Below are 14,375 nucleotides of genomic sequence, written 5' to 3'. Positions count from 1 at the left end.
GCTCAAGGGAAACTGCTGCTGTATTATCCACAGAGTCAGGGACTCTATCAAACGTCCAACAATCTTTAAAGGAACAGGCCACCGTTTTTCCATACTGAGATATGTTCTTACCTGAGCTTAGACGAGTTGATGCGTACCTGTCTGGTCTCTACGCGTGCGCTCAGTCATGGAAAAACACCAAACATGTTGTTAGCATTTAGCCTCTCCTCCTCCCCTCTATGGACCCAAACGGGCGTGGAGTTAGAGGTGACCAAGCTAATCCACGTTTTCCCTATTTAAAAATGGTTACGTGAGTATTTACACGATCCAAGTGTAGTCGCACAAAAGACACTTCGACGTCCGCGCAGTAAAGTCGAAGGCACTATTACGACTTACGCCCCTTTTTATCCGCTTACAAAATCGACAGAAGAGCTTGGTCGCTTCTAACTTCACCCCTGTTTGGATCCATGAGAGAGAAGAGAGAGGAGGAGAGGCTAAATGCTAAAACCACATCTTTGGTCTTTTTGCGTGACTGAGCACACGCATAAAGACCAGACAGGTACACATCAACTCGTCTAAGCTCAGGTAAGAACATTATCTCAGTATGGAAAAACGGTGGCCTGTTCCTTTACTCTCCAAACTGTTCCTAAATGTAAAGAACAGCTCCACTGTTCATGAATTTAAAAAACAATTCAAACTGACAATTAAATCATATACATTGCTATAAAATATGCAACATGTATGCAGCATGTGTAATAAATGTACCTTTGTTTTTTTTTTTCTGCTAAAACATTACCTGCCTGCGGGGCTTGAAGTCGTATTGTTGTCTTATCTTTTATGTTTTGTTTTGTTTGTTTGGAGAAATTATAACCTATTATAACCTTCTTTGTGCTGCTTTTCATTCACGTAAACAACATACAGTTTAAAGCTATTCATGAAACAACGTGGAAAAAAGTAAATGAAATGAAATGTGTTTGCATATCACGAGACGTGCCATCCATGCAATTTAGCTCACTGCGCTCTCCCGACCCTCGCTCGCAGCCCTGTGGTGTCACTCTACACTGTGGTAAAAGGTTTGTGGTATTTATGAATAGTTATTCCTATATGGCCCTTCGATCAATGACAGCGTAAAACTTTACTATGGTTTGCTGAGTTTGTAAAACAGATACAATGCTAACTTTAGCTTTAGTGCCAACCCTGATGCTCCAGTCACAGCATTATACTGACACTTAAAGGGACTATACGTGATTAAAATTATGCATTACATGTTCTAGCCATGTCCTGATGTGTAGAATGAGCCCAGACCTGTTCACCACCACTGCCTCTAAAATCCTGCACTGTCGCTCAAAAAGGTGTTAATTCGGGTCCGAAGTGCTGTCATGCTCGAGCTTAATATAGAACCTGCAGTTACGCGAAAGACCTGAGGTGGCAGTAGTGAGTATCTAGCCCCTTTAAAATAAGAACCGGGCCATTTTTAATAACATGACTTTATTATTTATTTGTAGTAGGCCTATCTTAAATGAGTAGGCCACAATTTATCCATACTGAGATATGTTCTTGCCTGAGCTTAGACGAGTTGATGCGTACCTGTCTGGTCGTTGTGCGTGCGCTCAGTCACGCAAATGTTGTTAGCATTTAGCCTCTCCCAGCATAAGTACAGCTCCAAATTGGGGTGAATTTGGAAGCTACCAAGCTGTTCCACGTTTGTCTACGTCCGCGCAGTAAAGTCGAAGTTGCTTTTGTGATGTAGAAGCAAATAACTTGGAATGTTCAGCAGCGTGGCTTTAAGTTTGTTGGTAAAAGTCAGTAAGCTGTAAGTAAGTGTGTTGGCTGGACATATGATGAAGTCTTGTTGTAAGTCTTGTGGCCAAGGGAGCAAATAATAACACACCTTGAACAAACATTTACGGTAGATTAAAAGGTTATTCGAAGTTGTTGTTATTGGTACATGTTTTGACAAAAATGCTTTTACTTTAACGCAACAATACACCGGGCACTCAGGACTCTACTAAAAATGTGAAATGTACTTTTAAATAGGCAAATGTTGTTAAGATCACTAAAACAGGACCGGATTTGGTTTTCAATGCAGCGCTTCTCCAAAGACAAATCTAAATTGTGCAAAATATAGCAAAGTAATAATATGCTCTTACTCTCTTATGTGGAAATTAAGCCCCTTTCCTTCTGCCAAGTGACGTACAAACTGCACCCTCATGTCATTATGGTCATCCTATTTTATACCAGTAATACAATCTAATTGCACATCTTTATTTTCGCATTAATCAGAGGTCAGAGTTCTAATCGTAGACATGTCCTCACCGCACGTTTCTGTCCCGTTTAGCTGGAGGCCGAGGCGGTGTTTCGGGCCGTGACCATCGCGAGCCAAACCAACTGCCCGCTGTACGTGACCCGCGTCATGAGCAAGAGCGCAGCGGACATCATCTCCCTGGCACGGAAGAAGGGTGAGGAGAATCCTATTAACACTGCCATTTATGAAATCTTTCAATGGTTTTCTATACATTTATAAGGTCCTGTATTTTATGTTTTGTTTTTTTTTATCATCAATTGACTATTTAATTAATTTCCTTCAGTTTTAATGCAAAAGACATGTCACAAAATAAAAAAAGTTAATTCCTAAAGGGTTCGTAAATCAAATTAAAAGAGAACTAAGTCACTTTTGCCCCAAGAGGCCATAAGCGCTGTGGCATGATGCGTTTTTTTTTACTCAGAAATTGTCCGTGAGAGTAAATACTACACTGAGAAAAGACAAAGGGAGAGAGGGATATTGTACATTGTGCCACAAGACAATTACACAATAGAGATATTTTTTTCCAGCTCAAACTTTGCTGTAAATACTGCTAAAGTGGCGCCAGCCCACAGCTAGCTTTACCCGTTAGCCTGTTAGCTTCTTCTGACTGTGATAAACCAAATAACCATGTTTTGTAAAATGTTCATCAACAAACCGAAAGCTGTAGACAGAATACAGTTAGGACTTACCTGTACCTCAGAAATGCGAGTCCAAAGTGATTTTGTAAACAACTGAGAGCAGCGAGGGAGATGTTTTCCATCAGTGTGTATTGCGGTTGCCAGGTCGGAGGCAGGGAAAGCTGTAAGTGTGGTTTTCTGGCCAGAGACACCAAGGGGAGAAGAAAAAAACCCTCAATCATCCCATTAACACTTGTGTTGCCCTCAGAGGGACTATGAAAAGGATTTATTAAGGTAAACAAGTTACTTAGTTCTGCTTTAAGTTGAAAGGATGGAAACTTTTTGTCACCCTTTGTAGGAGCAAACATGATTTTTGTGTGTGCTTTATTTAACCAGAAAGTCCCACTGAGAGGAGTTGTTGTACCATAAGGCGCCGCATTGCACATGTTTTTAGCGGTAGGGGAAACTGGAACACCCGAAGGAAACCGCAGACACTGGGAGAACATGCAAGAATCCAGAATCAAACCAAGCCAATTTTATAGCAGGAACAATGCTTTTTTCCCCCAGTTAAATCACTTCATTTTTCATAGTATTTATCGTCCTGCTAACAGGCACCCACTAAAGCAAATACAATATGTCACTCTATAAAAAAAATGAAGTTTGAAGTAAAATTAGATCATACAGCGGCTAACGTTTGCCTGTATCTGTTTCAGGAAATGTCGTTTTCGGGGAGCCAATCGCAGCCAGCTTGGGCACCGATGGGACTCACTACTGGAGCAAGAACTGGGCCAAAGCTGCATCTTTCGTGACCTCACCTCCACTGAGTCCAGACCCCACCACTCCAGACTATCTCCACACGCTGCTGTCCAGGTTAGAAACATTACTGAAAATGCATATTTGTAGATATATACAGTAGTAGTAGATTTTAAGGGAGACAAAATTGGTGTGTCAATACTTAATACACTGAAGCGGGAAAGTTATGAATGGAGATGTCAACGTTTGCACAAGAAACAGTGGTGTGTCTTATTTTTAGCCTGTAGTAACATTTTCACTGCATTACCTTGAGCTCCATAGTTACCATACGCAAGCAACAAAATAAACCGTGGCTGCTGTAAGACCTCTTCTAATTTGAGTCGTATGAAAAATGATTTCCACTCATCAAGGTCATTACAGCAAATGAGGTTGTTAGGGGAAAAAAGAACACAGTGTCCAAGGGAGTCTCTTTATAGCACATTGGGTTTGCTAGTAAATTGTAATGTTTAATGGCTGTGTAAATGAATGAACAAAAATGTGTGTCAAAACAGAAATTGCACAAAAGTCTGGAAAATCAGAGCTGATTTTGGTGTGAATTAAACCTTTCCATGATGCGACAAGTCTGACACATTGCCTATTCGGCCAGAATTTGTAGTTATGAGTAAACTACCCAAACAGGCTAAATCGATTTTTGAGTTACATACCTGGAGTAGTATTTTGCTTTTTTCATGGAGGTTTAAGTAATCTTGGGCCGTCTCTTCTTCTAAATTAGAACCCAGAACTGTCCTGCATTCTTCATCATGGCTCCATTCATTTCTCAGCACACTTTTAGCTCAAAATGAAAGCATGTATTTACCGTTTTAGGCACATTTGAAATGCAGACAATCTCCACTCCGAAAGTGTCTTTTTACATGCGTAGACATTCAAATATCCATGCGTAGCCATCCAAATAATGCCCACAATCCACAATGATGAACTAAATTTCCACAAATTTGATGTTGTTTTGTCCAGTGGGGACTTGAGCGTCACGGGCAGCGCTCACTGCACCTTCAGCGTGGCTCAGAAGGCCATCGGGAAAGACGACTTCACTCAAATCCCAGAAGGAGTCAACGGAGTGGAGGAGCGGATGGCCCTCATCTGGGACAAGGCTGTGGTGAGTGGCTGCAGTCGAGATCCTCTGGATATTTAGACATGACCAAAAGGTAACTTGGAAATGGTACCGAAGTGGCTCTGTAGAAAAAAAAAAAAGAAATATCAGCACTGGGACTGGCCAAAATCATTCAGCGTTCTCACCCCCTGTGGCTTGATTTATAGTTGCTTTGTAATGACTATTTTGAGACGGTTTGCGAGCTTCATGGTCTGCACAGCATCTGTCCTGTCCTCTTTCTGTCTGAGGCTTCGTGAATGGCTTTGATGCTGCACAACTGTCTGTTTTCACTCAATACTTTGGTCTTTTTCTTGGATTCAGCGTACCGCCGGTTCCTCCTTCCCTTTGTCTTCGTATCACCACATCTGTGTTGTTTTAGAGCGCTTCTTAATTGGCCCACTTATGAGTAAAACCTTTGACACTAATTGTTTATTGTGGCAAAATTATACCAAAATCCTTGTATAATTTAGTGTTGTGTGGCAGGTTGCACCAGATAATTTGCTAAAACGCTGTTAATTATCTGATCCCACTCTTATAAATGTGCATCATTTTAAATTGCAATGTTTGATGACTAAATGCTAACAGCTATAGAAAAAAGACATTCAATAGGCCAGTGTGTCCCGACCAGGAGTACGGAGACCCCTGGGGGTACTTAAATACTTGGTAGGGGTACTGTAAAGTAATTGAATGTCCACACCAAGCTTCGTGATTGAGTAGTGCCAAACTTTACTTCGGAGCTCGCCTCATGAACATGCAGGTCAACAAGAGGTGTACAGTGTCCTAGCGGGAGTTACCCCAGTAACCGCGCTAGATTATATTTACGGCATGTGACTACTGTCGTAAAGTATCTCTTATATGACATCTCCCCTTTTAACTTTTTGTTTTTTCTTCTCTTCTTAACATTCGGTAACAAAACAAAAACCATGTGAAAGATACTGTATGAAACTCTTTCATTAGCTGTTTCAGTAACACAGGAATTTCAAAATGTAAACAGTAATATAAACAGTGCGAAATCATTTACACTCTTAACACTTGTCTTCTTTCTTTTTTTTTTTTTTTTCTTTTTTTTTTTGTATCTGTGTCGGGCAGCGTTCTTCGTACACCCTTACAGATTCAGTCTTTCTACAGGTCTGCATAGCCTACCAGACCGTGTGTATAACAGTCCATCATGCGCTGGAGGTGGACAAGGATGGGTAGTAGGCAACGCAGCATTTGTAGCATCGGTAGGTTCAGCCTGTTGGACAGTAGCATCCGGCTGAGGTTGCTGTAGTGATGGAGGTGGTGTAGTAACGGAAGATGCAGGCACGCACAGCAGGTGGCGGCGGTTGCGTCTCAGAGTTGCCCCTTTTTGCGTCTCGATGACGTAAGATCTTGGAGTAGTGCTGTCACCAGCAACAATAGCGGGTGATCCCCAAACATGCTGATGGTCCAGCTTGGTGAGAACAGAATCGCCCGGTTTCAGAGGTGGCAGGGGTTTTGTACCATGGCGCTGATTGAAGTAGAAGGCATGTTTCTGTTTCTCCCTTGCATCCTTATTCCTGACTGCTTGTAGATCAGGCCATTGGGGTTGGAGGTTTGACTCGAGCGTCGGAAGTGTAGTTTTAATCCTTCTCCCCATGAGCAATTCAGCTGGGCTCACACCTGTGGTGGCGCACGGGGTAGAGCGGTAACACATGAGAGCGAGTAAAGGGTCTTTCTGCATTAGAATCCTCTTTGCAATTTGTACTCCTCTTTCCGCTTGTCCGTTCGCCTGGGGGTTATGTGGACTAGAGGTGATGTGTTCGAAGTCAAAGTCACGGGCAAAGTCTTGAAACTCCGCACATGCGAACTGAGGCCCGTTGTCCGAAACAACCTGGTCTGGGCAGCCATAGCGTGCGAAAAGCGTTTTCAACTTCAGCACCACCTGCGAGGCAGTAGTTGTCGGCATGTGGAGTATCTCGATAAACCTGGAGAAGTAATCTGACACTACCAGGTAAGTGTGTCTGTTATAATCACACAGGTCGATTGCAAGTCTTTGCCAGGGCCTGTCAGGTAGAATGGTTGAGATGAGGGGCTCCCTTCGCTGTGTGTGCTTCATCTCACGGCAGGTTTGACAGGATTCAACTTTCAGTTTGATGTCAGTAGAAATGCCAGGCCACCACACAGATTCATTGGCTCGCTCCCTGCATTTAGTCAGACCTTGATGTCCGTCATGGATCCGATCTAGGATGTTAGCTCTCAAAGTAGTCGGAATCAGCATGCGACAGCCTCTTGTGACAATCCCATTGTACTCTGACAATTCACTTTTGACTGGGTAAAAGTCTCTGATGGCAATAGGGACATTTCCTACATATTCTGGCCAACCTGACTTAATGTACTGCAGTATCATCTGCAAGTTACCGTCGGCTGCAGTGGCTTGCCTTATGGTCTCAAGTCTTTGTGGTGTGGCCGGCATGCTGCTGATGACGGCTGCAATGTAACACTCTACATCTGAATGTGTGTCACTTGCCTCTGTTGTGCACTGTACTGGGCTGCGAGAGAGCGTGTCGGCCACAGTGAGTGTCTTGCCTGGTGCATATTCAGCCGTAGGCTTGAACCGCATAAGCCTCATCAACAGTCTTTGGCAACGAATCGGGACATTATCCAGATCCTTTTTATTCATCAGCGGCACCAAAGGTTTGTGGTCGGTGACCAACTTGAAGTTCTCCAGCCCGACTAGGTACTTCTCGAACCTCTCACATGCCCAAATGCTTGCCAGACATTCTTTTTCTATCTGGGCATATCTGGTTTCGGCGTCGGACAAGCAGCGAGAACAATACGCGACCGGTTTCCAGTCCCCATCGTGTAGTTGGAGCAGCACGCCTCCAATGCCATAGCTGCTAGCGTCGGCTGATACAGCTGTAGGTCGGTTCACATCATAGAACTTCAAAACAGGAGAGGTAGATAGGATGTCTTTGATACGCTGAAACGCCTCCTTCTGTGAGTGGTCCCACGTCCACGTAGTCTTGGATCTCAACAGTTTGTATAAAGGCTGGCCCACTGTTGACAGATGTGGAATATACTTTCCCAAGTACGTGAACATGCCCAAGATACGTTTCAGATCCTGGACAGTCTGTGGTTCTGGTAGCTCTTTAATGGCTTTTACTTTGTCAGGGTCGGGTTTTACTCCTGACCTGTCAATCACCTGGCCCAGGAAGTGAAGTTGGTTCCGTCTGAACACACACTTGTCTTTGTTCAACTTCAAGCCTGCCGACTCGATTCTCTCCAGTACTTTGTTCAGGCGCTGGTCATGCTGTTCCGCTGTGTCACCGTACACCAGTACATCGTCCATGTAGATGGCCACTCCGTCAAGATCACTCAGGGTCTCGGCCATCTTTCTCTGGAAGATTTCCGGAGCGCTCGTGATACCGAAAGGGAGACGTTTGAATGCGTATCTCCCGAAGGGTGTAATGAATGTGGTCAACTTACTGCTTTCCGGGTGAAGAGGTATCTGCCAAAACCCTGAGGCCGCATCCAGGGATGTAAACATGGTGGCGCCACTCAGTTTTGCAGTGATTTCCTCTGCAGTTGGAAGAACATACCTCTCCCTCTTCACAGCCTCGTTTAACCTTTTCAGGTCTACACAGATGCGCACTTTGCCGGTTCGTCTTGGGACTGGCACCATGGGTGCGCACCAGTCTGTCGGTTCAGTCACTTTTTCGATTACTCCGTTCTCCTCCATGCGCAGTATTTCCTCTTTTACTTTCTCTAAGAGAGGCAGGGGAACTCTTCGTGCTGTGTGTACTGCATATGGCTCTGTGTTCTCTTTTAGAAGTATTTTGACGGGCTCGGTCTTAAGAGTCCCGTGCTCACCAAATGCTTTGTGCACTTCCTCAATGCGTTTGACTAGCCCCATTGCACATGCTGTATCTTTGCCTAGCAGGTTATTAGCTGTCTGGCTGTGGATCACGTACACTGGGAATGAGTACTGCTTTTCCTTGTATTTTGCAGTCGCCTGAAATTTCCCCATGCAACTTAGCTGACCACCGGGGCTGTTCATTGGTGGAATGTTTGACTGCACCAGTTTTTGCTCAGGGACTAACATGTTGAATGTCTCTTTCTCCATCACGTTTAAATCTGCCCCTGTGTCGATTTTAAATTTAACCGGTGTTGTGCCAATCACAATTTCAACTGTCCATTGATCGCGCTCTCTGCTCGCATCTGTGACAGCCCCCAGGAAATACGGTGTCTGGGAAACAGTAGCTGCTTCTGTCACTTCTCTGACTGATTTACTGTGGCATACTCTTTCCCAGTGGCCCACTTTCTTGCATTTGTTGCACGTTGATTTGTTGGCTGGACACTTATCCTGGTCTCTGTGCTTTAGTTTGCCACATCTTCCACATTTTTGGTCCCCACTTTCTCTCTTTTTATTTTTCCACTGCTGTTTTCCTCTGTGTGGAGATTTTGCATGCGAGACCTCCTGTACCGCTGCGCACGCCTCGCCCTGCTGGTTCACCTGCCTGGTCACCTCTTCGGACTGGCGCACGGCCTGAATAGTTTGAGACAATGTAAGCTGTGTCTCCAACTGCAGTTTACGAGACATCTCCTTATCATTAATTCCCACCACTATACGGTCTCTGATGTGTTCCTCTCTCTGTGCCCCAAAATCACAATGTTCTGACAGTTCATACAGAGCCCTGATAAACATTTCAGCTTTCTCACCGGGCCGCTGCGCCCTCTGGTGGAAACATGCGCGCTCGTGAATAACATTCCTTTTGGGGTAGAAGTATTCATCGTATTTTCCTAACACGACGTCAAACTTCTTTTGATCGGCGTCCTCCGCAAAAGTGAATGCTTTAAAAATGTTTTCAGCCTCCGGGCCCATGGCGTATATCAATGAACTGACTTGGACCTCACCGTCCTCCTTGTTCAGCTTCGTAGCTACGCGAAAACGCTGGAAACGCTGCTTCCAATCGCCCCATTCAGTCGGGCGGTCGAACGGGAAATTCTCCGGCGGATTAAACTTTGCCATTTTCCTGAAGCCGTATGTTCGTCACCAGCTTCTGACACCATGTAAAGTAATTGAATGTCCACACCAAGCTTCGTGATTGAGTAGTGCCAAACTTTACTTCGGAGCTCGCCTCATGAACATGCAGGTCAACAAGAGGTGTACAGTGTCCTAGCGGGAGTTACCCCAGTAACCGCGCTAGATTATATTTACGGCATGTGACTACTGTCGTAAAGTATCTCTTATATGACAGGTACAGAGTACAATTTCAATATTAGTTCAAAGATAAGTTAGTTTTCATTATGTTTTTCAGTGAACAGTATGACTTTGAGAGTAGGCTGTCTAGCTACATTCTGAACATAACACTGTTTGGCAGGCTCCTCTGAATTAGAGGGTACTCAGAGTATAATTAAATGCCTCAAGGGGTACGCGGGACAAAAGAGGTTGGGAAGCACTGAATTAGTCTACAGAATTCTCACAAGTTTTCCGGAGGAGGCGGCTTGCTAACTGTCGATTGAACACCATTTCTCCTTCTTATTTCTATAGTTGTATGACATGTAAAATTTACAAACTGCTCAGCCTCAGATTGGTGTTTTTTTGCATTCCATTCATAGACTGTAAAATTAAGAATGGACTGAGGGGTCGAGGCTTCCCCCAAAGCGTTCAGCGCAGGCTAGCTGAAGCTTGTTCATGCTAGCAATTTGGCTGGGTTTTTGGAGCCAGGTCCATTATTTGGAATAATAAAAATAGTTAAAGGGATAAAATTAGGACAATGTTGCGCATGTTAAGACAAACATGTGGTGGTATGAATGACAAGCCTCCGTTTATAAATGACTTAAAGAGGGGAAAAGATTTCAATGTAAAGTCAATAGTAGCCAGGGACTTCTGGAGCCAGCCGCCTTCTCCTTATGGTTACAGGAAGAGGTCGGCCACAATAAGTCCTTTCTTAATTTTACAAACTATGATTCTACTGAAGGCATATCCACTCTACTTTCACTTGGTCTTGGCGCGTTCCAGGCAAAGTGGTGATTACAACATGTGAAGTCGGAGATGATCAGAGGAGTCCGAGTTCAGATATGAGATGAAGAGAGCAAAATCACGCATCAGTGATATGAAGATTACTTTTTTACTTGCAATATAACATTTTGTAGCATGTTTTGAAATGTACCTAGTGCTTAGAAACATTCTTGTAATGTTAGCATCTTATTAGCTAACTGTTGTAGCATCAACCATTTTGTTTACATACCAGTTTACATAGCTGGAACGCTCTGAGGCCGTAACTCGTAATTTTCTGGTCTGTTGCCATGACAGTCACGTGGTCTCGATGTTTACGCCGTCTTACTCAATTCTTCATGTGTGCAGACGACGGGGAAGATGGACGAGAACATGTTTGTGGCAGTGACCAGCACAAACGCGGCGAAGATCCTCAACCTGTATCCACGGAAAGGGCGGATCGCCGTGGGCTCCGACGCCGACCTGGTCATCTGGGACACAGACGCGGTCCGCACCGTCACCGCCAAGACGCACAACTCGGTACGTCACAAACCACTGTCGTCAACTAACTAACTTATCCATTTATTGTGCATCGATCGTCTTTTAGAATCATGTTCTGATGGTCTTCCAGCAAGGGTAGAAAGTGCTCTACCAAGAAACATTCTAAAACATAATCCGATAGATGTACATTTACTTGAAACATGATCTCAGTTTTGCGAGGTTAGTATGAGCAGTTCATATCAGGTTGCAAAAAAAGGTTGCTATTGCCAAACTTCATACTTCTAAAGAATACTTTCCCAATTCGACTTTTACAAGGAACTCCAATCAAAGACATTGCAACAGGTGCTTGTAAATACTGTTATATTGAGCTAAATTGTACTGAGAGCTTTGTGTGTTTGTTTCACCCATACATCTGCTTGTATTTGTGGGAAACCAAGGGAAACAGAGACATGGGCACATTTTTTTTAGATGCAGCCAAAGCGTTCCTATTACTTCCTTCAAAGGGAAAAAGGGAAAAAAAAAAACTTTGCTTCTTTACGACACACTTTAGATCTTCCCTGAGACAAGATTCCACCTACAACCTGAAACAACCTCGAATTGTCTAGGGTGCATTTGGTCCACAGTTCCCAAGGTCCTCGGGTTGAATCTTGGACTGTGCAGGCTGCTGTTGTAATAGCAAATACCTTGACTTTCCCTTGAGGTTAAGGACATGCGCTGATCACTGTGCGTTAAAACAGGCTTTTCAATGGATGAGTTCAGGTCATGAGACTCCAGATTTCACAGCAAGGTTTGTGTAACTTACAATTTACATGGAGAGACATGGAGAGCATGCAAGTACGCAAGTGATTATTGACCATTTTCCTGTGTGGATCAAAATAACCTTGAAATGACTGGAAAATTAATAATATTCATAGCATTTCCCAATTTATCTGTTTAGTTTTGTCTGTAATGTTTGCATTCTTCTGCAGTCAAAAGTGTTGCACGTGTCGAGCATTTATCTTATCTCGTGAGACATACAGTAAATACCAGAAATGATCCAACAGGAAACAGGAAATTAACCTGGAGTCTGTATTTCCTGTTTATTCTGAGATAGCCTACTTACAGTTGATGCCATTCATGGGCTCTGGAAAAAAAAAACTCCCATAAGCGCAAACTTATGAGGTTTTGCAATGCCATAAATTCTAATCATCTTTTGTTTGAATTAGCATGACAGGCTAAGTGATGGTGCGCAGTAATAATAGGCTTTCTCTGAAATCCATGGAGGATCCGTGGCTTTGTACAGTATGATGTCATCCTTTCATTTCCTGTGAGTGGAGTGTCCAGATAAAACAACAGCACAGGGTCAGCAAAATGCAGCTATATTACTTTACTGACCGCACAAGTTGTAGCATTAAGTGCCATAAGTAACAGACTGATTAAAACAAAAACAAAGAAATATAAAAAATATATATATATACCGTATATATATATTTATTATGGCGAGACACGGCAGGTGAAAACATAAACAGGCGCATATGTGATGAAGTTTAGGACTCGTTTTTTCAAAATGAGATTATCTAAACACTTCAATATCTTCAATTCAGTAGCACCTACAAACTTCAAACTTTCCTGTCCTTTAAATAATGTTTAACCCCTTAATCCCCACAGTTTTACCCAAATCTAAAAGCTTCTCGACTGGCGCTTACAGCCTATAGGCCAGAGTAATGCCTCAGACCTACAAAACTGATTTAAGCTTCTTCCTTGCTTTTGTTATCGCGTTTGTTTTTGTTGCTTTTTTGTTCTTTTTTGGCCACATTTTTGTCTCGTTTTAATAACTTTTTTGGGCACTTTAAATCTTTTTTTTGTTGCTTTTTGATCACATTTTAGCCACGTTCTAATTGCTTTTTTGTTGAATTTTTTGCCACGTTCTCGTCTCAATTTCGTTTCTTTTTAGTCATTTATTCGGTCACATGTTCACGTATATTTGTCATGTTTTCACTGCTTTTGTATTGCGTTTTGGCTGCATTTCCCTGTTGTTTTTTTTGCGTAACGTAACCGCGATCAAGCCACAGAAATGTGACCAGAACATGTCAGAAAAGTAACAAGAACGTAACGAAAACACAAACAAAAAGAACAAAACCGTGGCCATCATAACGAGGGAGAAGCTTAGATTCGTCTTCTAGGTCTTTCAAATGAGGCGTTACATTGTAGTGCTCAACTGGAGAAAATGCACTCGGTTAAAGCGGGGGTTAAGAGGTTGAATTGATAGGGATTTTTTTTTCAAAGGGATTTTTTAATAACTAAGTCCTAACCTGATGTATTGAGCTTCAAGACAAGTCAAGACAAAATCTGAATTTGTACAGTGTTTTCCCCCCCTTATATAAAGACTATAACGAGGAGGCCTTAAGAGGAAACAGTTGTATACATATTTGGATGCAGTTTTATTTTAGACAGATGCCCTTCCTGTTGTAGGAATCCAACCCTCAGCCTGCAGTCAGTGAATACCTATTTTAAAGCCCTGGAAACGCCCTGCAATGCCATTGTTTCTTGTTCTCAGCATAGGCCACGTTTGCTATGGCTACTCTTAAAATATATGGAGATATTGAGAGTCACAACACCGTTTCTGACATCATGTCTTGGCGCGGGCCTGAGGTATGTCCTGTTCTGCACTTGGACAAGGGGCCGTGTGCAGAAAGGAAATGAACTACAATGGAATGAGGGAGGGGCCGTCACAGAGAGGAGAGAGGGAGAGAGAAGCTCAAACAAGGGAAAAAGATTTGGGTAGAAGGATGAATGGGCGACTGAACCAACAAACAATAATGTGCATCCAGGGTGAACATAGCAGTGGTGTAAAGGGAAGAAAATAAGAGTAAGACAATGCCGTTAATATAGTGTCCTAGTACTTAGCTTGTGTAATAGTCTTTGTTCAGATAGTATACATATAGTATTGAGTAACAACACAAAATATGTCAATGTAGGTACGGAATAACCCACTTAATCCAATCCCCATAACATACAGTATATACTAAAAGGGAAAGCCTTGATTTAAGAGCCCAGTTGGTCTCTGGCAGCTGCCTGTACATGCCGCACCAACTCAGTGTGAACATATAACGATGAGGGAAAGATAAGGAGTCC

The 14,375-nt window shown here is 43.1% G+C and overlaps 1 protein-coding gene across 2 annotated transcripts in view; it reads left to right on the top strand.

Moving 5' to 3' along the window:
• dpysl3 (dihydropyrimidinase like 3) overlaps nucleotides 1-14,375 on the top strand; it is a 64,749-nt gene that overhangs the window by 36,036 nt on the left and 14,338 nt on the right. For both annotated transcript variants that reach the window (XM_079565963.1, XM_079565964.1), the window contains exons 8-11: nucleotides 2,318-2,438; nucleotides 3,615-3,771; nucleotides 4,666-4,807; nucleotides 11,130-11,300. In XM_079565963.1, the coding sequence (XP_079422089.1) occupies nucleotides 2,318-2,438; nucleotides 3,615-3,771; nucleotides 4,666-4,807; nucleotides 11,130-11,300 (591 nt within the window). The remainder of the gene's footprint in view (nucleotides 1-2,317; nucleotides 2,439-3,614; nucleotides 3,772-4,665; nucleotides 4,808-11,129; nucleotides 11,301-14,375) is intronic.

The sequence above is a fragment of the Gobius niger genome (genome assembly GCF_951799975.1).
Source record: "Gobius niger genome assembly, chromosome: 11".
NCBI classification, from domain to species: domain Eukaryota; kingdom Metazoa; phylum Chordata; class Actinopteri; order Gobiiformes; family Gobiidae; genus Gobius; species Gobius niger.
The sequence above is the reverse complement of the archived record's forward strand: the minus strand, read 5'-3'. Positions and strand labels throughout refer to the sequence as shown.